The 25,042-nt window shown below is 41.0% G+C and overlaps 1 protein-coding gene across 1 annotated transcript; it reads left to right on the forward strand.

Moving 5' to 3' along the window:
• The first annotated feature begins 478 nt into the window (after positions 1-478).
• Trx2 (Thioredoxin 2) lies at positions 479-23,444 on the forward strand. Its single transcript, XM_071667822.1, has 4 exons — positions 479-645; positions 7,252-7,356; positions 9,794-9,919; positions 22,866-23,444. Exons 1-4 carry the CDS (start codon positions 622-624, stop codon positions 22,926-22,928), a joined length of 318 nt encoding a protein of 105 aa, XP_071523923.1. The 5' UTR covers positions 479-621; the 3' UTR covers positions 22,929-23,444.
• The last annotated feature ends 1,598 nt before the right edge of the window (positions 23,445-25,042 follow it).

Here is a 25,042-nt window from a genome sequence, read left to right on the forward strand (position 1 = left end):
TCGTAAGGCATCCGGAGCCTTGTGGGATAGGGATAACGTGCGCAAAGTGCCACGAGTTTTGAAACTGTGGGTGCCACGCCGACTGGCCGGTGTTTGCCACCACGTTGGCTCAACACACAAAATCTTTTCTTTCCATTATTCATTTTTAATTATATTCTATTTCTGTCATAATATCAAAATTATACTCTTTTATTTTTTTCTAGTTTTATTATAGATTTGGTAATTAGGGATGATTTCAATCACATATTAAGTAGAGTTGCAGGCCTAATGACCTTCCTCATAGGTCGCGGGCCGTAGAACCCAACAAACAACAAAAACATTAGTTTTGTATAAGGGAAAAGCCATTTGTATCCACGGTACAAAATTCTCAGCATAATGATTGATTTTTTTTTGATGAATCATCACGCTTAAATATTAAGAAAAATTCCTGTAGTAGCAACTTTAGTCCTGTCGCTTAGTCTTTGATTACCATGTTAATGGTCCGTGTTTGGTTCAGGGTCGGCTCGGCAAGGTGCCCGCCGCAAGCTACTCTACCTCAGTGCGTCAGTTGAGCCGCTGGTGACCAGTAACGTCGCTACACAGTTCTGAACTTCAGTGCACTTTTGTCGTCACACCACCAAGATGGTTTACTCGGTTACCAGTAAGGTATGAAACTTTCCTCCCGTTCAACTGTAAAGAAACGAAGTATGTTGATAAAGATATTGATTGTTAACTGTAGATGTTTGACGTTACACGTGATGAAGCGCGCTGGGCCTGTGCTCGCTCACATTCCACAGTAGTAAAAGAACCTGTTCCATAGGGTTTCAGAGTTAAGCCGAACGAACTGTTGAAGAATTGCCTTATTGATTTAGTGAGGATCAGGTGGCTGTTGCTGTCGTTAGCAAACAGTAGATGGAATTTGGTAAGAACGGCCGGTGAAGTTTTTATATATATATTTATATAAAAAGGGCGGCTTTTCATTACCTTAGAGGTTTTAAGCTTCTGCCTGTATTTGTTATGTAGAATGCTGTAAATGCTGCTCGATCCTGTACATGTCAACGTAATGTTTCTGTTTGAGCTTTTTGCTCGAACCTCAATGTAGAGGTTACGTAACTGATGTATTGTTGGTGTTTTATCAGAGTTGGACTATTGATTCTAATACATCTTTATCACATAAGCTGTATACAGGGCATATACGTGCAATAATGAGAGTCATTACGTGCACCAACGTAGTCAAAGGGAAGCGAAAATACAGCTTTCTCTTTAAAGGCCAGTTTGCTGATTATCAGTGTGGATTGTACTTAAGTGGTCCACCTTTGACAGCTGGTCAGATGGCTTCTACTCTTAGAGCATAGTCACTGCAACGTTTGGTCTTGCTATTACAACCTTGGGTGTTGGATTTTTCAACATCGGGATTTGTTTTCCAAGTTCATTGGCATGGAGCTTAACCACACGGCCTATGAGACGGAGGGTGCAAGGGGTACATCGTACCCGGACTCGGGGGTCCAAAAGGGGGCCTGGGAATATATATTTATGTATATTTATTTAAGTTTATCAAGGAGCGAGTAAAGGAGCATAAGGGCTTAAATGCAGAAAACCAACAAAACTTTCCACCACTCATCTTTCATGCCCTTTTTGGCCTCACATCTCATGGCATAGAACCGTGGTGGAATGAAAACAGGATGACTAGAGGATAAGGGAAGGTGGCGTAAAAGTAACTTTGTACCCTCTAATAGTTTGGAAGCATTTGATCTAGGTTAGCCACCTTGGCTCAGACTAATATTCCGTCCCCTTCCTTAGGTTACATTGTTAGGTTAGGGTTCATTTAGTTACGTGTACTAGTGTCTGCTAATGTTAGGTGATGAACCGGAAAGGGATGAAGTGTCTGGTATCCTTTACCCTAACATCAGTATTAGGAAAACTGATGGGGGAAATCAGAAATACCCAGGATGAATATAAAGAAATAATTTGTTTGCAACAATGAACTTTAACTGAATGCCACTGAATTCTCACAGAAATAGACTAGTGGGTTATAACGAGGCTGTTTTTGAGAATGGAAGAGAACAGAAGCTCATAATGTTATGGGAGCAGAAAGCCCTACCGATCTTACATCAGAGGTGCAAATAATGTCAGTTGTGTATTTGAAGCAAAATATTTTTCAAGTTTTTGCATAAGTTTATGTATGGTGTTGCTTTCAATTTCTCTGATTGGTAAATTATTCTGTTTGATAACATTCTAGGTGTAGAAAAACACTTCACGTCATTTTAGGTAAAACGTGCACAATTTTATATTTATGACTCGAGTGAAATCAAATGAATCTGCCCTGAAGTAGCTTGTGAGATTGAGGTTAGCAAAGCCTTAAATGATACTGTATATTTGTATTTGAACATCTTAACCTCCTTTTTAAGGCAAATAGATTTGATGTGTTTAGTTGGTTCTAATAGGATTTGTTTCTCAAGCTGGAAATCATCATGGTAACTAGCTTTTGTACTCTCACCATTTGTCTGTCTTTCCCAAAGATGGGTGACGAAAATAATGCAGTACTCAAGATAGGGGCGTACCAGAGTTTACCCATTTTACTGCTTACTTGTCTTTGTCACCAGAAATTGTTACATCCAAGTCTTTTTCCTCATTTACCCTTTGTAGCTCAATAGATTCATATTGTAGCTTGCCTATTCAATTTTGCTTAAGATATTTAAAACTTTGCTCTTAACTATAGCAGAATTTGTTTGCCACTTCTTGGATAAGTCCATTCAGTTTCTGTTGTAGAATTATTTCCGAAGTGTGGATCATCTGCAAATTTACATATGTTACAGTGCAGCCCATTATCTGCATCATAGATATATATATGAGAAAGAGAACTGGGTTTAAGTCTAGAATAGATGCCACTTTTTAGGTTTGATTTCTTACTTTTTCTCTAATGGAATCCTTGTTGCTACTGTAAAGAATGATATAAGAGTTTTGGCTTTTGTTTTAGTTCCTTTAAAATTATCTTTTTACATTTAACTTTTTAGTGGTCTGATCATTAGGAACAGGGAAATGTTTAAAGTTTGCAATTATGAAGATTTCGATATTTTCATATATTCTTTGCATTTACAAAGATCTTGATATTATCACATATTATGAAAAGCTTGGTGTTCCACTCATCTCTTTCATTTTCTTCCATTTGGTTGGTAGTGTAAACAGTGGGTTCAGATGTCTGTCTACAGAGATAGAATCTTATCCTGTGTGGGAAAGATCTCATAAGCAATAATTCAAGCCCTAAATTAACTTGTACAACAAACTCCCACAGCACATTTGCAAAACTCGGATTAGATCGCGTTCACCCTTATAAGGCATGGCATCATTCACTGGAATGCATGAATGATAGTGATAGGTATTTCTACACACTACAGGAATGTTTCTTGTTTTTGACACCATCACTTGTTTTGTAAATGTGAATGGAATAAAGCCCTATAGAAATTATATGGGAGGGTATTGATTGAGAGGGTGAAGGCATGTACAGAGCATCAGATTGGGGAAGAGCAGTGTGGTTTCAGAAGTGGTAAAGTATGTGTGGATCAGGTGTTTGTTTTGAAGAATGTATGTGAGAAATACTTTGAAAAGCAAATGGATTTGTATGTAGCATTTATGGATCTGGAGAAGGCATATGATAGAGTTGACAGAGATGCTCTGTGGAAGGTATCAAGAATATATGGTGTGGGAGGCAAGTTAGTAGAAGCAGTGAAAAGTTTTTATCGAGGATGTAAGGCTTGTGTACGTGTAGGAAGAGAGGAAAGTGATTGGTTCTCAGTGAATATAGGTTTGCGGCAGGGGTGTGTGATGTCTTCATGGTTGTTTAACTTGTTTATGGATGGGGTTGTCAGGGAGGCGAATGCAAGAGTTTTGGAAAGAGGGGCAAGTATGCAGTCTGTTGTGGATGAGAGAGCTTGGGAAGTGAGTCAGTTGTTGTTCACTGATGATACAGCGCTGGTTGCTGATTCATGTGAGAAACTGCAGAAGCTGGTGACCGAGTTTGGTAAAGTGTGTGAAAGAAGAAAGCTGAGAGTAAATGTGAATAAGAGCAAGTTTATTAGGTACAGTAGGGTTGAGGGACAAGTCCATTGGGAGGTAAGTTTTAATGGAGAAAAACTGGAGGAAGTGAGGTGTTTTAGATATCTGGGAGTGGACTTGGCAGCGGATGGAACCATGGAAGCGGAAGTGAATCATATGGTGGGGGAGGGAATGAAAGTTCTGGGAGCTTTGAAGAATGTGTGGAAGTCGAGGACATTATCTTGGAAAGCAAAAATGGGTATGTGTGAAGGAAAGTGGTTCCAACAATGTTATATGGTTGCAAGGCGTGGGCTATGGATAGAGTTGTGCGGAGGAGGGTGGATGTGCTGGAAATGAGATGTGTGAGGACAATATGTGGTGTGAGTTAGTTTGATTGAGTAAGTACTAATAGGGTAAGAGGGATGTGTGGTAATAAAAGGAGTGTGGTTGAGAGAGCAGAAGAGGGTGTTTTTAAATGTTTTGGTCACATGGAGAGAATGAGTGAGGAAAGATTGACCAAGAGGATATATGTGTCAGAGGTGGAGGGAACGAGGAGAAGTGGGAGTCCCAATTGGAGGTGGAGGGATGGAGTGAAAAAGATTTTTGGTGATCGGGACCTGAACATGCAGGAGGGTGAAAGACATTTAAGGAATAGAGTGAATTGGAACGATGTGGTATACCGGGGTCGACGTGCTGTTGATGGATTGAACCCGGGCTTGTGAAGCGTCTGGGGTAAACCATGGAAAGTTTTGTGGGGCCTGGATGTGGAAAGGGAGCTGTGGTTTCAGTGCACTATTACACGACAGTCAGAGACTGAGTGTGAACGAAAGTGGCCTTTGTTTTTTCCTAGCGTTACCTCATGCACATGAGGGGGGAGGGGGTTGTTATTTCATGTGTGGCGGGGTGACGATGGGATTAATAAAGGCAGACAGTATGAATTATGTACATGTGTATATATCTGTATGTCTGTATGTGTATATATGTGTATACGCTGAGATGTATAGATATGTATATATGCATGTGTGGACGTGTATGTATATACATGTGTATGTGGGTGGGTTGGGCCATTCTTTCGTCTGTTTCCTTGCACTACCTCGGTAACGTGGGAGACAGTGACAAGGCAAAATAGATAAATAAGTAAGAATATGAACAAATGCTAGGTGACTGTTATTGGTCAACCATCTTCAGGTCGATTACTTTTCTATCCTTGTGTGTAGTGAAGACTTTAGAAAGCGACCGAGATGTTGTTCATTTCCTGTTTGAGCTTTCAGTGAAAATGCCTTAAATGCAAAAATAATATAGTATTGATTTCAAGTGTTTTTACTCCCCATTTTCCATGTTCTTCAAAACCCTGCCCACTTCATGAAAACTCAGAATTGATGCAGTTGCTGGTACCACACCTAAAATCCCAACCCCTAAATCACCTCTGCACATAACAGTGTATTTCAGAAAATGTTATTGAATTGTCTAGAAATGTGGATTCTATAAACTGGAAAATTACTGAGAACCGGTTGCTGGACTCATTCCTGTGGCACATTACTTGTTATATCTAACCATTCACAGATTTTACCATTAACCTGTACACTTTTTATGGCTGGTCATCCATTATCGTAACCATTTAAGTACAGCCTTTGACCTGGAACTGTATTGAATGCTTTTTGAAAATCTAAATAGATATCAACTTGCATGCTAATTTTAAAAAAAAATATAGTTTTTTACCATATAGTTTTCTTTGATATACCAACTACAGACATTAGATTTATTAGACTAACTATTTTGACCATTCCACATTACCTGGCATTAAAAATCTCAAATACCAATGTAGACTTATGATATAGAACATTACTCTGTTCTGTGTCTTGAAGCAGGCCCAGAGTTGTTTTAAAAGAGCTTTTAATATCATTGCCCCGTTATAATTACTTGTTTGTACAGTAAATGTATGTGAGATTTGTACTTGTTTTTGTGTGTATCCAGTGGAATAGTCTAGTAAGAAATATGGTGGGTTATTTTATTTATCAATCTTTCTATATTTCTAATGCCCTTTCTCTCTGAGAACTCGCATCAAGAGGTTGGTCTCAACAAAAGAGTATCCATTAATCCCCATCCTTGTATGCCTCGCCGTCATACACCATTCCACTCATTCTTCCACCATGTCACAGGTAGTTTCCCTTTCACACCAATCCCTGGGGATAGGGGAGGAAGAATACTTCCCATGCATTCCTCTTGTGTCGTAGAAGGCGACTAAAGGGGGCGGGAGCAGGAGGCTAGAAACCCTCCCCTCCTAGTATTTTAACTTTCTAAACGGGGAAACAGAAGGAGTCACGCGGGAAGTGCTCATCCTCCTCGAAGGCTCATATTGGGGTGTCTAAACATGTGTGGATGTAACTAAGATGAGAAAAAAGGAGAGATAGGTAGCATGTTTGAGGAAAGGAACCTGGATGTTTTGGCTCTGAGTGAAATGAAGCTCACGGGTAAAGGGGAAGAGTAGTTTGGGTATGTCTTGGGAGTAAAGTCAGGGGTTAGAAGACAAGAGCAAGGGAAGGAGTAGCACTACTCTTGAAACAGGAATGGTGTGAGTATGTGATAGAGTGTAAGAAAGTAAACTCTAGATTGAAATGGGTAAAACTGAAAGTTGATGGAGAGAGATGGGTGATTATTGGTGCATATGCACCTGGTCATGAGAAGAAAGATCATGAGAGGCAAGTGTTTTGGGAGCAGCTGAGTGAATGTGTTTTGATGCACGAGACCGGGTTATAGTAATTGGTGATTTGAATGCAAAGGTGAATAATGTGGCAGTTGAGGGAATAATTGGTGTACAAGGGGTGTTCAATGTTGTAAATGGAAATGGTGAAGAGCTTGTAGATTTCTGTGCTGAAAAAGGACTGGTGATTGGGAATACCTGGTTTAAAAAAGTGATATACATAAGTATACATGTGTAAGTAGGAGAGATGGCCAGAGAGCCTTATTGGATTATGTGTTAATTGATAGGCACCCCAAAGAGAGACTTTTGGATGTTAATGTGCTGAGAGGTGCAACTGGAGGGTTGTTTGATCATTATCTTGTGGAGGTGAAGGTGAAGATTTGTAGAGGTTTTCAGAAAAGAAGAGAGAATGTTGGGGTGAAGAGGGTGGTGAGAGTAAGTGAGCTTGGGAAGGAGACTTGTGTGAGACTTGTGTTGTGTTTTTGATAAACTCTTTATCTTTGCTGTTTTGTAAAGTATAATCCTTTTCATTCCCTCAGGAGGATTTTAACAAGCAACTGGCTGAAGCTGGTGATAAGCTAGTAATAGTCGACTTTTATGCCACTTGGTGTGGCCCGTGCAAAGTGATAGCTCCAAAGCTTGAGGTATGTATCTTCTGTGATTATTGTCCTGAAGTTTAGTTCAAAGTGTTGAACTTGAAGCCTTTTTTGGAAGATTATCCTCTTCTCTTGTATGGAATCTTTTTGTCAAGAGTACCTAGATGTATATTTTCTTAACCATCTAATTGTGCAGTTCTGCTGCCGATCAGAAGTAAGATAAAAAGAATTTAAAATGTTTTATTTTTTACTCATTTTTCAGAAGATTAAACTAGTCCTTTGTGTTTCCATACCCATAGATTGTCATTCTGGTACAGATTCACCAATAAAAATCTAGATGGAATTCATGATACCAGAAATCAGTGGGTTTTTTTATGTATTATTTTTAAGATTTGCAATACAGGTATTATTACTTTGTGTATATGATCTACCTGGTATGAGAAGACCTAAACAAGATGATTGATATATTGGTGGACTAAATGCACAGCAATTTTTCTTTATATGCCTAGAAATTCGGAAAAATGAAACATTTTGGCAATGCCCAGGTCCTTGGCATTTCATATTTGAGATGTACCTTGTGTAAATTTTTGATTATCTGTACATCATGATACCAATACTAAAAGCAATGTTTCTTCCATCTTTAGTGTTTTCTGTGAGCTTGGAATACATTCCTTGGGAATTAATGGGTCAGGACCTTCAGCTCATTGTGATTTCTGGTAAGACATCACCCTTCACCCACCCTTTGCAGAACACCCAGACATGATTACAGCAGCTTTCTCATTACTGGCCTGCCCTCAGCCAGTCAGCAACTGGTACCAGGTTGACATTGACCAACTCACTTTCATTGTTAGAGCACACAATTCTCTGGGGTAATGCATTGTAACCAATGTATCAGTATCCTTTTGTTTTGAATGCATATTTTTATTTCTGTATCACCATTTCTTGCTATAGCAAGGTAGCATCAGGAAAAAGCAGAAGGGTCACATTTGCTAACAACCACTTTGTCTTTTGTACTGTACCAAAACCACAGTTCCCTATCCACAACCAGGGTTCACAGACCATTCCATGGTTTATCCCAGCCACTTCACATCCCCTGGCTCAGTCCATTGACATTGCATCAACCCCAGTTTACCTCATCATTCCACTTCACTCTATTCCATTCGTGCCTTTCACCCTCCTGCATTATTACACCCCGATCACTCGGAGCCTTTTTCAATCCAAATTTCCATCTCCAATTTGGGATCCCCTTTTTGTTCTTAGACTTCTGACACACACAACATCCTCTCTATTAACCTTGCCCCACTCTTTCTCTTCATGTCAGTACCATTTCAGCACACCTTCCTCAGCTTTCTTGACCATATACCGTTTACCACATTTTTCTCTAACCCTTTGATAACTTAATTGATCAGGTTACCTCACACCACACAGTGACTGCAAAAATTTAATTTTCAACACATCCACCCTCCTCTGCATGTCCTCATAGCCCATGACTTATTCATGTAACATTTTTGTTCTACTGTACCTTAAAAATATGCCTAATCTTACCCTCCCAGATAATGATCTCTCTTTTCATACATTCATCAGTACTATCAGAACCTTCACCCCCTCAACTGATTCACTTCTGCTTCCATGGTTCCATTTGCTGCTATGTCCACTCCCAGGTATCCAAAGCACTACACTTCCTTCAGTTTTTCTCCATTCAAACTCGTATAAAAACTAACCTCTTCCTCAACCCTGCTAAATGTAATAACCTTGTGTTTATTCACATTTACTCTTGGTATCCTTCTATCACACACACAAACTGTCATCAAACCGACTTCTGCAATTGCTTACTTGAATCTGCCACCAGTGCTGTGTCATCAGCAAGCAATATACTTCCCAGGCCCCCTCATCCCCTACAGACTCCTTGCTTATTCCTCTCTCCAAGACTCGTTTATCTCCCAAAAACAAATTAAAGAGCCATGTTGACGTCACACACTCTTGCTGCAGATCCACCTTCACTTGGATCCTCTTGATCTCTTCTCTTCTTACTTGCACACATGCATTATATAACATGATTAAAACTCCTCACTACTTCTACCAGCTTTCCTTCCAGACCATAAATCATTCAGACCTTCCACAAAAATGATATCCTTATCACTTTATATCAAGTAGTCTGTGAAGTACATTTACATGCCAGATTGAATACTGCAGGTTTGCATCTGTTTAGCAACCTACCAAAACTGACTTGGTTTAGCTACAGCTTAGCATTTTATATTAGTGATGAACAGGACACAGGCAGTGCCTTTCGCATGAAATATATTTTTTCGTTTGAGTATCGGATATTTTATTCAAAGTGTTCATGAGTAACTACAGTCAGTTGATAGATTACCTACCATACAGTGGGAGCCAGGCGACATATGATGTTATTTCTTCCATAGGCAGCAATAACCAGTTAATTGCCAGCCATTACTTAAATGTTAGTTGAAGATTTTTTTTTTTTCAGAAACTCAGTGAAGATATGTCTGAAGTGGTTTTCCTGAAGGTAGATGTAGATGAGTGTGAGGAGGTGGCTGCAGAGTACCAAATCTCATGTATGCCTACATTTCTTTTCATGAAGAGTGGTCAGAAGGTAACATTTGAATTTGTTTTCTTATGCATGTTATTTACCTCCTTCCAAAATATCTTATTCTCCTTAAGATTTAATGATACTCTCATGCACCTTTCTCTTGCCCTCTTGCTGCTTTCTTTTATACATCTCCCAGTCATCTGCACTACTTCCCTGCAAATATTGTCCAAATGCTTCTCTTTTCTCTCGCTAACAATCTTACTTCTTCATCCCACCACTTGCTACCCTTTCTAATCTGCCCACCTCCCACCTTTCTCATACCACATGCATCTTTTGTGTTGGCCATCACTGCTTCCCTAAATACATACCATTCCTAACCCACTCCCCCCCATGTCATTTGCTCTCACCTTTTGCCATTCTGCACTCAATCTTTCCTGATACCTCTATACGCAAGTCTCCTTTCCAAGCTCACTTACTCTCGCCACTCACTTCTCCCCAACATTCTCTATCCTTTTCTGAAAGCCTCTACAGATCTTCACCTTCGCCTCCACAAGATAGTGATCAGACATCCCTCCAGGTGCCCATCTCCACACATTAACATCCAAAAGTCGCTCTCTTACACGCCTACCAATAAACACCTAATCCAATAATGCCCCTTGACCATCTCTCCTACTCACGTAAGTATACTTATGTATCTCTCCTTTTAAAACATGTATTCCCAATCACCAGTCCTTTTTCAGCACACAAATCCACAAGCTCTTCACCATTTCCATTTACAACATTGAACACCCCATGTACACCAATTACACCCTCAACTGCCATATTACTCGCCTTCGCATTTAAATCACCCATCACTATAACATGGTCTCGCGCATCAAAGCTGTTAATACACTTGTCCGACTGCCTCCAGAACACTTTCCTTTCATGATCTTTCTTCTCTTGACCCAATGCATAGGCACCAATAATTGCCCATCTCTCTCCATTCACTTTCAGTCTTGCCCACATCAATCTAGAATTTACCTTCTTGCACTCTATCACATACTCCTAGACCTCCTGCTTCAGGAGTATTGCTATTCCTTCTTTAGCTCCTGTTTTCTCACCGACCCATGACTTAACTCCCAAGACTTTACCAAACCACTCTTCCCCTTTACCCTTGAGCTTCATCTCACTTGGAGCCAGAACATCCGGGTTTCTTTCCTCAAACATGTATTTATTTATTTATTATACATAATCGTTGTTTCCTGTGTCAGTGAGGTCAATCCAGGATACAGATGAAGAATGGCCCATCCACTTGTATGCACATGTATATACATAAATGCCCACATACGCACATATACATATCAACATATACATACATAAACATATGCAGATATTACATACATACGTATGTACATATTCATACTTCCTTGTTTTCATCCATTTCTATTCCTACCCCACCCCACAGGAAAACTGCATCGCTATCCCCTGCTTCAGCAAGGCAGCACCAGGAATACAGACAGAAAGGCCACACTCATTCTGCAGTTATCATGTGTAATGCACTGAAACCACAGCTTCACATCCAGGCTCCACACACACCTTTCCATGATTTATTTATCATACTCAGTTGCTGTTTCCCATGTCAGTGAGGTAGCGCCAGGAAGCAGATGAAGAATGGCACATCCACTTGTGTACATATATATATTTCTTTTTTCTTTTAAACTATTCGCCATTTCCCGTGTTAGCGAGGTAGCGTTAAGAACAGAGGACTGGGCCTTTTTTGGAATATCTCACCTGGCCCCCTCTGTTCCTTCTTTTGGAAAATTAAAAAAAAAAAAAAAACGAGAGGGGAGGATTTCCAGCCACCCGCTCCCTCCGCTTTTAGTCGCCTTCTACGACACGCAGGGAATACGTGGGAAGTATTCTTAATCCCCTATCCCCAGGGATAACTTTTTTTTTTTTTTTTTTGCTGTCTCCCGCGTTTGCGAGGTAGCGCAAGGAAACAGACGAAAGAAATGGCCCAACCCACCCCCATACACATGTATATACACACGTCCACACACGCAAATATACATACCTACACAGCTTTCCATGGTTTACCCCAGACGCTTCACATGCCTTGATTCAATCCACTGACAGCATGTCAACCCCTGTATACCACATCGCTCCAATTCACTCTATTCCTTGCCCTCCTTTCACCCTCCTGCATGTTCAGGCCCCGATCACACAAAATCTTTTTCACTCCATCTTTCCATCTCCAATTTGGTCTCCCACTTCTCGTTCCCTCCACCTCCGACACATATATCCTCTTGGTCAATCTTTCCTCACTCATTCTCTCCATGTGCCCAAACCATTTCAAAACACCCTCTTCTGCTCTCTCAACCACGCTCTTTTTATTTCCACACATCTCTCTTACCCTTACGTTACTTACTCGATCAAACCACCTCACACCACACATTTTCCTCAAACATCTCATTTCCAGCACATCCATCCTCCTGCGCACATCTCTATCCATAGCCCACGCCTCGCAACCATACAACATTGTTGGAACCACTATTCCTTCAAACATACCCATTTTTGCTTTCCGAGATAATGTTCTCGACTTCCACACATTTTTCAAGGCTCCCAAAATTTTCGCCCCCTCCCCCACCCTATGATCCACTTCCGCTTCCATGGTTCCATCCGCTGACAGATCCACTCCCAGATATCTAAAACACTTCACTTCCTCCAGTTTTTCTCCATTCAAACTCACCTCCCAATTGACTTGACCCTCAACCCTACTGTACCTAATAACCTTGCTCTTATTCACATTTACTCTTAACTTTCTTCTTCCACACACTTTACCAAACTCAGTCACCAGCTTCTGCAGTTTCTCACATGAATCAGCCACCAGCGCTGTATCATCAGCGAACAACAACTGACTCACTTCCCAAGCTCTCTCATCCCCAACAGACTTCATACTTGCCCCTCTTTCCAGGACTCTTGCATTTACCTCCCTAACAACCCCATCCATAAACAAATTAAACAACCATGGAGACATCACACACCCCTGCCGCAAACCTACATTCACTGAGAACCAATCACTTTCCTCTCTTCCTACACGTACACATGCCTTACATCCTCAATAAAAACTTTTCACTGCTTCTAACAACTTGCCTCCCACACCATATATTCTTAATACCTTCCACAGAGCATCTCTATCAACTCTATCATATGCCTTCTCCAGATCCATAAATGCTACATACAAATCCATTTGCTTTTCTAAGTATTTCTCACATACATTCTTCAAAGCAAACACCTGATCCACACATCCTCTACCACTTCTGAAACCACACTGCTCTTCCCCAATCTGATGCTCTGTACATGCCTTCACCCTCTCAATCAATACCCTCCCATATAATTTACCAGGAATACTCAACAAACTTATACCTCTGTAATTTGAGCACTCACTCTTATCCCCTTTGCCTTTGTACAATGGCACTATGCACGCATTCTGCCAATCCTCAGGCACCTCACCATGAGTCATACATACATTGAATAACCTTACCAACCAGCCAACAATACAGTCACCCCCTTTTTTAATAAATTCCACTGCAATACCATCCAAACCTGCTGCCTTGCTGGCTTTCATCTTCCGCAAAGCTTTTACTACCTCTTCTCTGTTTACCAAATCATTTTCCCTAACCCTCTCACTTTGCACACCACCTCGACCAAAACACCCTATATATGAGTGTGTTAGTGGTTTTGATGCACCAGACCGGGTTATAGTGATGGGTGATTTGAATGCAAAGGTGAGTAATGTGGCAGTTGAGGGAATAATTGGTATACATGGGGGGTTCAGTGTTGTAAATGGAAATGGTGAAGAGCTTGTAGATTTATGTGCTGAAAAAGGACTGATGATTGGGAATACCTGGTTTAAAAAGCGAGATATACATAAGTATACTTATGTAAGTAGGAGAGATGGCCAGAGAGCGTTATTGGATTACGTGTTAATTGACAGGCGCGCGAAAGAGAGACTTTTGGATGTTAATGTGCTGAGAGGTGCAACTGGAGGGATGTCTGATCATTATCTTGTGGAGGCTAAGGTGAAGATTTGTATGGGTTTTCAGAAAAGAAGAGTGAATGTTGGGGTGAAGAGGGTGGTGAGAGTAAGTGAGCTTGGGAAGGAGACTTGTGTGAGGAAGTACCAGGAGAGACTGAGTACAGAATGGAAAAAGGTGAGAACAATGGAAGTAAGGGGAGTGGGGGAGGAATGGGATGTATTTAGGGAATCAGCGATGGATTGCGCAAAAGATGCTTGTGGCATGAGAAGAGTGGGAGGTGGGTTGATTAGAAAGGGTAGTGAGTGGTGGGATGAAGAAGTAAGAGTATTAGTGAAAGAGAAGAGAGAGGCATTTGGACGATTTTTGCAGGGAAAAAATGAAATTGAGTGGGAGATGTATAAAAGAAAGAGACAGGAGGTCAAGAGAAAGGTGCAAGAGGTGAAAAAAAGGGCAAATGAGAGTTGGGGTGAGAGAGTATCATTAAATTTTAGGGAGAATAAAAAGATGTTCTGGAAGGAGGTAAATAAAGTGCGTAAGACAAGGGAGCAAATGGGAACTTCAGTGAAGGGCGCAAATGGGGAGGTGATAACAAGTAGTGGTGATGTGAGAAGGAGATGGAGTGAGTATTTTGAAGGTTTGTTGAATGTGTTTGATGATAGAGTGGCAGATATATTTTTTTTTTTTTTTTTTTTTTTTATACTTTGTCGCTGTCTCCCGCGTTTGCGAGGTAGCGCAAGGAAACAGACGAAAGAAATGGCCCAACCCCCCCCATACACATGTACATACACACGTCCACACACGCAAATATACATACCTACACAGCTTTCCATGGTTTACCCCAGACGCTTCACATGCCTTGATTCAATCCACTGACAGCACGTCAACCCCTGTATACCACATCGCTCCAATTCACTCTATTCCTTGCCCTCCTTTCACCCTCCTGCATGTTCAGGCCCCGATCACACAAAATCCTTTTCACTCCATCTTTCCACCTCCAATTTGGTCTCCCTCTTCTCCTCGTTCCCTCCACCTCCGACACATATATCCTCTTGGTCAATCTTTCCTCACTCATTCTCTCCATGTGCCCAAACCATTTCAAAACACCCTCTTCTGCTCTCTCAACCACGCTCTTTTTATTTCCACACATCTCTCTTACCCTTACGTTACTTACTCGATCAAACCACCTCACACCACACATTGTCCTCAAACATCTCATTTCCAGCACATCCATCCTCCTGCGCACAACTCTATCCATAGCCCACGCCTCGCAACCATACAACATTGTTGGAACTACTATTCCTTCAAACATACCCATTTTTGCTTTCCGGGATAATGTTCTTGACTTCCACACATTTTTCAAGGCTCCCAAAATTTTCGCCCCCCTCCCCCACCCTATGATCCACTTCCGCTTCCATGGTTCCATCCGCTGACAGATCCACTCCCAGATATCTAAAACACTTCACTTCCTCCAGCCTCTCACCATTCAAACTCACCTCCCAATTGACTTGACCCTCAACCCTACTGTACCTAATAACCTTGCTCTTATTGACATTTACTCTTAACTTTCTTCTTCCACACACTTTACCAAACTCCGTCACCAGCTTCTGCAGTTTCTCACATGAATCCGCCACCAGCGCTGTATCATCAGCGATATATATATATATATATATATATATATATATATATATATATATATATATATATATATATATAGTGGTTCCAACAATGTTGTATGGTTGCAAGGCGTGGGCTATGGATAGAGTTGTGCGCAGGCGGATGGATGTGCTGGAAATGAGATGTTTGAGGACAATGTGTGGTGTGAGGTGGTTTGATCGAGTAAGTAACGTAAGGGTAAGAGAGATGTGTGGAAATAAAAAAAAGCATGGTTGAGAGAGCGGAAGAGGGTGTTTTGAAATGGTTTGGGCACATGGACAGAATGAGTGCGGAAAGATTGACCAAGAGGATATATGTGTCGGAGGTGGAGGGAACGAGGAGAAGTGGGAGACCAAATTGGAGGTGGAAAGATGGAGTGAAAAGGATTTTGTGTGATTGGGGCCTGAACATGCAGGAGGGTGAAAGGAGGGCAAGGAATAGAGTGAATTGGATCGATGTGGTATACCGGGGTTGACGTGCTGTCAGTGGATTGAATTCAGGGCATATGAAGCGTCTGGGGTAAACCATGGAAAGCTGTGTAGGTATGTATATTTGCGTGTGTGGACGTGTATGTATATACATGTGTATGCGGGTGGGTTGGGCCATTTCTTTCGTCTGTTTCCTTGCGCTACCTCGCAAACGCGGGAGACAGCGACAAAGCAAAAAAAAAAAAAAAAATATATATATATATATATATATATATATATATATATATATATATATATATATATATATATATATACGGGAGAAATAATACTTCCCACACATTCTTCACGTGTTGTAGAAGGCGACTAAAGGGGATGGAGGCGGGAGGCTGGAAACCCTCCCCTCCTTGTATTTTAACTTTCTAAAAGGGGAAACGGAAGGAGTCACATGGGGGAGTGCTCATCCTCCTCGAAGGCTCAGATTGGGGTGTCTAAATGTGTGTGGATGTAACCATGATGAGAGAAAAGGAGAGATGGGTAATTTGTTTGAGGAAAGGAACCTGCATGTTCCGGCTATGAGTGAAATGAAGCTCAAGGGTAAAGGGGAAGAGTGGTTTGGGAATGTCTTGGGAGTAAAGTCAGGGGTTGTTGAGAGGACAAGGGCAAGGGAAGGGGTAGCACTACTCCTGAAACAGGAATGGTGGGAGTATGTGATAGAGTGTAAGAAAGTTAACTCTAGACTAGATTGATATGGGTAAAACTGAAAGTGGATGGAGAGAGATGGGTGATTATTGGTACATAATGCACTTAGGCTTGAGAAGAAAGATCATGAGAAGCAAGTAGCAAGTGTTTTAGGAGCAGTTGAATGAGTGTGTTAGTAGTTTTGATGTATTGGGAGCAGCTGAGTGAGTGTGTTAGTAGTTCTGATGCAAGACCGGGTTATAATGATGGGTGATTTGAATGCAGAGGTGAGTGATGTGGCAGTTGAGGGAATAATTGGTGTACGTGGGGTGTTCAGCGTTATAAATGGAAATGGTGAAGAGCTTGTAGATTTGTGTGGTGAAAAAGGACTGGTGATTGGGATTACCTGGTTTAAAAAGAGAGATATAGATAAGTATACGTATGGAAGATGGCCAGAGAGCATTAGTGGATTACGTGTTAATTGTTAGGCGTGTGAAAGAGACTTTTGGATGTTCATGTGCTGAGAGGTGAAAAAGAGAAGAAATGAGCGTTGGGGGTGAGACAGTATCATTAAATTTTAGGGAGAATAAAAAGGGGGTAAATAAAGTGCATATGACAAGGTAACAAAATGGGAACATCAGTGAAGGGGACTAATGGGGAGGTGATAACAAGTAGTGGTGATGTGAGAAGGAGATTGAGTGAGTATTTTGAAGGTTTGTTGAATGTGTTTGATGATAGAGTGGCAGATATAGGGTGTTTTGGTTGAGGTGGTGTGCTAAGTGAAAGGGTTAGGGAGATGATTTGGTAAGCATAGAAGAGGTAGTAAAAGCCTTATGTAAGATGAAAGCCGGCAAGGTGGTGGGTTTGGATGGTATTGCAGTGGAATTTATTAAAAAAGGGGGTGACTGTGCTGTTGACTGGTTGGTAAGGTTATTTAATGTATGTACGACTCAAGGTGAGATGCCTGAGGATTGGCGGAATGCTTGTATAGTGCCATTGTACAGAGGCAAAGGGGATAAAGGTGAGTGCTCAAATTACAGAGATATAAGTTTGTAGTGTATTCCTGGGAAATTATGTGGGAGGGTATTGATTGAAAGGGTGAAGGCATTTACAGACCATGAGATTGGGGAAGAGCATTGTGGTTTCAGAAGTGGTAGAGGATGTGTGGATCAGGTGTTTGCTTTGAAGAATGTATGTGAGAAATACTTAGAAAAGCAAATGGATTTGTATGTAGCATTTATGGATCTGGAGAAGGCATATGATAGTTGATAAAGATACTCTGTGGAAGGTATTAAGAATATATGATGTGGGAGGCAAGTTGTTAGAAGCAATGAAAAGTTTTTATCAAGGATGTAAGGCATGTGTACGTGTAGGAAGAGAGGAAAGTGATTGGTTCTCAGTGAATGTTGGTTTGCGGCAGGGGTGCATGATGTCTCAATGGTTGTTTAATTTTTTTATGGATGGGGTTGTTAGGAAGGTGAATGCAAGAGTTTTGGAAAGAGGAGCAAGTATGAAGTCTATTGTGGATGAGAGAGCTTGGGAAGTGAGTCAGTTGTTCACTGATGGTACAGCACTGGTGGCTGATTCGAATGAGAAACTGCAGAAACTGGTGACTTGAGTTTGGTAAAGTGTGTGAAAGAAGAAAGCCGAGAGTAGATGTAAGTAAGAGTAAGGTTATTTGGTACAGTAGGGTTGAGGGACAAGTCAATTGGGAGGTACGTTTGAATTGAGAAAAACTGGAGGAAGTGAAATGTTTTAGATATCTCGGAGTGGATTTGGCAGCAGATGGAACCATGGAACTGGAAGTGAGTCATAGGGTGTGGGAGGGGGCAAAAGTTCTGGGAGCGTTGAAAAATGTGCGGAAGGCGAGAATGTTGGAAAGCAAAAATGGGTATGTTTGAAGAATTAGTGGTTCCGACAATGTTATATGGATGCGAGGCGTGGGCTATAGATAAAGTTATGCAGAGGAGGGTGGATGTGTTGGAAATGAGATGTTTGAAGACAATATGTGGTGTGAGGTGGTTTGATCGAATAAGTAATGAAAGGGTAAGAGAGATGTGTGGTAATAAAAAGAGTGTGGTTGAAAGAGCAAAAGATGGTGTTTTGAAATGGTTTAGTCACATGAAGAGAATGAGTGACGAAAGATTGACATAGAGGATGTATATATCAGAAGTGTAGGGAACGAGGAGAAGTGGGAAACCAAATTGGAGGTGGAAAGATGGAGTGAAAAGGATGTTGATTGATCGGGGCCTAAACATGCAGGAGAGTGAAAGACGTGCAAGGAATAGAGTGAATTGGAATGATGTAGTATACTGGGGTCGACGTGCTGTCAATGGATTGAACCAGGGCACGTGAAGTGTCTGGGGTAAACAATGGAAAGTTCTGTGGGGCCTAGATGTGCAAAGGGAGCTGTGGTTTCAGTGCATTATACATGACATCTAGAGACTGAGTGTGAACGAATGTGGCCTTTATTGTCTTTTCCTAGTGCTACCCTAGCAGTCCTTTCACCCTCCTGCATGTTCAAGCCCTGATCACTCAAAATCTTTTTCACTCCATCTTTCCACTTCTAGTTCCCTCCACCTCTGACACATGTATCCTCTTTGTCAATCTCTCCTCTCTCGTTCTCTCCATGTGACCAAACCATTTCAAAACACCCTCTTCTACTCTCTCAACCACACTCTTTTTATTACCACACATCTCTCTTACCCTTTCATTACTTACGCGATCAAACCACCTCGCACCACGTATTGTCCTCATACATCTCATTTGCAGCACATCCACCCTCCTCTGCACAACTCGTATCTATAGCCCATACCTCGCAACCACATAACATTGTTCGAACCACTATTCCTTGAAACATACTCATTTTTGCTTTCCAAGATAACGTTCTCGCCTTCCACACATTTTTCAACGCTCCCAGAACTTTTGCCCCCTCCCCCACCCTATGACTCGCTCCCATGGTTCCATCCGCTGCCAAATCCACTCCTAGATATCTAAAACACTTCCTCCAGTTTTTCTCCATTCCAACTTACCTCCCAATTGACTTGTCCCTCAACCCTACTGTACCTAATAACCTTGCTCTTTTTCACATTTACTCAGCTTTCTTCTCACACACACTTTACCAAACTCAGTCACCAGCTTCTGCAGTTTCTCACATGAATCAGCCACCAGCGCTGTATCATCAGCGAACAACAACTGACTTGCTTCCCGAGCTCTCTCATCCACAACAGACTGCATATTTGCCCCTCTTTCCAAAACTCTTGCATTCACCTCCCTAACAACCCCATCCATAAACAAATTATACAACCATGGAGACATCACACACCCCTGCCGCAAACCTACATTCACTGAGAACCAATCACTTTCTTCTCTTCCTACATGTACACATGGCTTACATCCTCGATAAAAACTTTTCACTGCTTCTAACAACTTGCCTGCCACACCATATATTCTTAATACCTTCCACAGAGCATCTATCATATGCCTTCTCCAGATCCATACATATATATTGAATCAAGGCATGTGGAGCGTCTGGGGTAAACCATGGAAAGCTGTGTAGGTATGTATATTTGCGTGTGTGGACGTATGTATATACATGTGTATGGGGGAGGGTTGGGCCATTTCTTTCGTCTGTTTCCTTGCGCTACCTCGCAAACGCGGGAGACAGCGACAAAGTATAATAAAAAAAATATATAAATAATATATATATATATATATATATATATATATATCTTCTTTCACACTATTCGCCATTTCCCGCATTAGCGAGGTAGCGTTAAGAACAGAGGACTGGGCCTTAGAGGGAATATCCTCACCTGGGCCCCTTCTCTGTTCCTTCTTTTGGGAAAAAAAAAAACAAGAGGGGAGGATTTCCAGCCACCCACTCCCTCCCCATTTAGTCGCCTTCTACGACACGCAGGGAATACGTGGGAAGTATTCTTTCTCCCCTATCCGCAGGGATATATATATATATATTTTTTTTTTTTTTTTTTTTTTTTTTTTTTTTCTTTGTCACTGTCTCCCGCATTTGCGAGGTAGCGCAAGGAAACAGATGAAAGAAATGGCCCAACCCACCCCCATACACATGTATATACATACGTCCACACACGCAAATATACATACCTACCCAGCTTTCCATGGTTTACCCCAGACGCTTCACATGCCCTGATTCAATCCACTGACAGCACGTCAACCCCGATATACCACATCGATCCAATTCACTCTATTCCTTGCCCTCCTTTCACCCTCCTGCATGTTCAGGCCCCGATCACACAAAATCTTTTTCACTCCATCTTTCCCCCTCCAATTTGGTCTCCCACTTCTCCTCGTTCCCTCCACCTCCGACACATATATCCTCTTGGTCAATCTTTCCTCACTCATTCTCTCCATGTGCCCAAACCATTTCAAAACACCCTCTTCTGCTCTCTCAACACATCTCTCTTACCCTTACATTACTTACTCGATCAAACCACCTCACACCACTTACTGTGCTCATACATCTCATTCCCAGCACATCCATCCTCCTGCGCACAACTCTATCCATAGCCCACGCCTCGCAACCATACAACATTGTTGGAACTACTATTCCTTCAAACACACCCATTTTTGCTTTCCGAGATAATGTTCTCGACTTCCACACATTCTTCAAGGCTCCCAGGATTTTCGCCCCCTCCCCCACCCTATGATCCACTTCTGCTACCATGGTTCCATCCGCTGCCAGATCCACTCCCAGATATCTAAAACACTTTACTTCCTCCAGTTTTTCTCCATTCAAACTTACCTCCCAATTGACTTGACCCTCAACCCTACTGTACCTAATAACCTTGCTCTTATTCACATTTACTCTTAACTTTCTTCTTTCACACACTTTACCAAACTCAGTCACCAGCTTCTGCAGTTTCTCACATGAATCAGCCACCAGCGCTGTATCATCAGCAAACAACAACTGACTCACTTCCCAAGCTCTCTCATCCCCAACAGACTTCATACTTGCCTCTCTTTCCAAAACTCTTGCATTCACCTCCCTAACAACCCCATCCATAAACAAATTAAACAACCATGGAGACATCACACACCCCTGCCGCAAACCTACATTCACTGAGAACCAATCACTTTCCTCTCTTCCTACACGTACACGTGCCTTACATCCTCGATAAAAACTTTTCACTGCTTCTAACAACTTGCCTCACACACCATATATTCTTAATACCTTCCACAGAGCATCTCTATCAACTCTATTATATGCCTTCTCCAGATCCATAAATGCTACATACAAATCCATTTGCTTTTCTAAGTATTTCTCACATACATTCTTCAAAGCAAACACCTGATCTACACATCTTCTACCACTTCTGAAACCACACTGCTCTTCCACAATCTGATGCTATGTACATGCCTTCACCCTCTCAATCAATACCCTCCCATATAATTTCCTAGGAATACTCAACAAACTTATACCTTTGTAATTTGAGCCCTCGCTCTTATCCCCTTTGCCTTTATACAATGGCACTATGCACACATTCCACCAAACCCTCAGGCACCTCACCATGAATCATACATACATTAAATAACCTTACCAACCAGTCAACAATACAGTCACCCCCTTTTTTCAATAAATTCCACTGCAATACCATCCAAACCTGCTGTCTTGCCGGCTTTCATCTTCCGCAAAGCTTTTACTACCTCTTCTCTGTTTACCAGATAATTTTCCCTAACCCTCTCACTTTGCATATATATATTTTTTTTTACAAGTGACTCTTCATGGATCTCTTTCGTAGCCTGAGGTTATCAAAAACCTTACACTTCATTAATTCTCCAGGCATTGCCTCAGAAACTACTGTTCTTTAGCCATCCCCCTCTGTTCAGTGTAATGTTCTTTCCCTCTCCAAGTTCTTCTGGTATTATTTTGAGTTACTCTTGTATTCATATGCCTCTGTCACCAAGGCTTGTACATGATCATAATTTGGTGATTACGTTAGTGATTGAAGAACAGCCACATCAGGATTAATATTTGTTATATATTCATCTCTTGATCAGCAAAGTTGTGGAACTCTCCCTTCATTCCCTCCTCTTTTTAACCTTTGTATCTTCAGGGTTGAGGTCTAAAATTTCGTTATTGTTTTTCTTACTCAACTTAATATTACATCGGATGGCTATGTTTGTCATTATAAAAGAAAATACATTTATCTACATGTATAAATTGACAATGCAAATCCCTATTTTTCTTCACAGCTCGACTCCTTCTCTGGGGCAAATGAGGAGAAAGTTAAAGAATTCATTGCAAAATATAAATAAATATATCTGTGAAGCCTGAGGCTCAACATTCTTCGTCCTCTGATGGATAATCCATTTTGAGTTGCAAGATCACCACCACCAACTTGACGGATAACATCTGATATTCTCTTGTTTTTTATTATTTTTTTGTAGTTTTCAGCAATGGAGTTATAAGAAAATATTTCTTTTATATTGAAAACAACAGCATTACAGAAATCTTTTCTGCTTTCTTCACTTTTTAATATTGTGTACTTTATTTATGATTTGCTTTTTACTTTGAATCAACTCATTATTTGCATTAACTTTATATGATGTACTAAATCCGAGCTGTAATGTTTGTATGTTTGCAATAATTTGATATTCAAGAATAAAGGTGTATTTTTAGTTTTAGGTTCTTTTATCAAGATAATGCAAGAATTGATGTTTTCATTTAAGTGATGAAATATTTTAACTACATAGATTTAAGAATTTGTGCCTTGTGGTGACTTATTTCAAAGTGCTTGGAATTTTGTAATGCTAGTAAATTATCAAAGCTTCGATGGGTTTTTCATGGTAATTTCTTTCCTACCAAGAAGTGAAATATATTGTCCACATTTGTCTTTATACGATAACCCTGTTTTACTTTAATGGATTTCTTATCTTTCACTTGGTTGCTGTTTCCCGTTATAGCAAGGTAGTACCAGGAAGAAAACAAAGAAAAGGCACATCTATTCTCTACCTGGCATATGTAATACACTCAGACCACAACTTCTTATCCACAACCAAGCCCAACAGACCTATCCATAGTTTACCTTAGACACTTCACTTGCCCTGGTTCAGTCCACATGTAGCACATCAACCCCATTATACCACATCATTCCAATTAACTCTCCTATGCATGCCCTTCACCATCCTGGTATATTTAGGCCCTGGTTGCTCAATCTTTTTCACTCCATCCTTCCATTTCCAATTTGGTCTCCCACTATAGACACATTTATCCTTTGTCATCCTCTCCTCACTCATTCTCTCCATTTGTCTGATCCATTTCAGCACACCCTCTTCAGCTATCTCAACCACAGTCTTTTTATTACCATGTATCTCTTACCCTTTCATTACTTACTCGACCAAACCACCTCACACCACATATTGTCCTCAAACATTTAATTTCCAACACATCCACCCTCCTCTATGCAGTTTTACCTATAGCGGTTCCATTTGCTACCAAGTCCACTCCCGGGAATCTAAAACACTGCACTTTCTCCAACTTTTATCCATTCACTCATGCCCCACCTAACATGTCCCTCAACCCTGCTGAAATTAATAACCTTGATTTTATTCACATTCACTTAACGTTATCATTCCACATATTCTTCCATTACTCGGTCACCAACTTTTGTAGTTTCTCACTCGAATCTGCCACCAGTGCTGTATCGTCAGCAAACAGCAACCGACTCATTTCTCAGGCCCTCTTATCCCCACCAACAATTGCATACTCGCCCCTATCTCCAAGACTAGCATTTACTTCCCTCGCTACCCCAACCATCAATAAATTTAACAACCATGGTGATGTAAGGTCATGCACCCCTACCACAGACCAACCTTCATTTGAAACCATTTGCTCTCCTTTCCTCTTAATTGTCCACAAGCCTTACACTTTTGATAAAAGCTTCTCACCACTACTAGCATTTTTCCTCCCTTGCCATATATTCTTAAGACCTTGCACAAAGCATCTCCATCAACCCTATCATATATCTTCTCCAGGTCCCTGATCATATTTTGTTTGTAATATTTTCAAGTATGGCAACTGAGAATTAGTTAGTGCAACTGGATGCAGTCAAAGCAGGGTAGAAATATGGATTGAAAGGGGAAATGAGATGGCTGAAGATGTGGATCGATGTTCATTAGGTTTTTATTTTTTTATTTTTTGTTGGGGGGTGGCATTGATGAAGCTAAAATAACCATGACTGAGTTTGGCGGTGTATATGAAAGGAGAAAGTTGAGTGAATGCGAATAAAAGCATGGTTGATAGGTTTAGCTAGGAAGAAGGAAAAGTTTTGGTTTATGAACAAATGGAACAGATGAACAAGCACAAGTGCAAGTCCAGAGGCACAGTCTTTCTATGCATGGTGCTGGATGCCATTAGAACCATAAGCCTT

Source organism: Panulirus ornatus, chromosome 12 (assembly GCF_036320965.1).
Source record: "Panulirus ornatus isolate Po-2019 chromosome 12, ASM3632096v1, whole genome shotgun sequence".
NCBI lineage: Eukaryota > Metazoa > Arthropoda > Malacostraca > Decapoda > Palinuridae > Panulirus > Panulirus ornatus.

What these genes read in the sequence shown, in the direction of transcription:
- Trx2 (XM_071667822.1), top strand. Translation starts at nt 622, where the DNA reads ATGGTTTACTCGGTTACCAGTAAG. An exon ending in TTTACTCGGTTACCAGTAAG is followed by an intron (nt 646 to 7,251) that starts GTATGAAACTTT and finishes TCATTCCCTCAG; the next exon opens with GAGGATTTTAACAAGCAACT. An exon ending in TCATGAAGAGTGGTCAGAAG is followed by an intron (nt 9,920 to 22,865) that starts GTAACATTTGAA and finishes TTTTCTTCACAG; the next exon opens with CTCGACTCCTTCTCTGGGGC.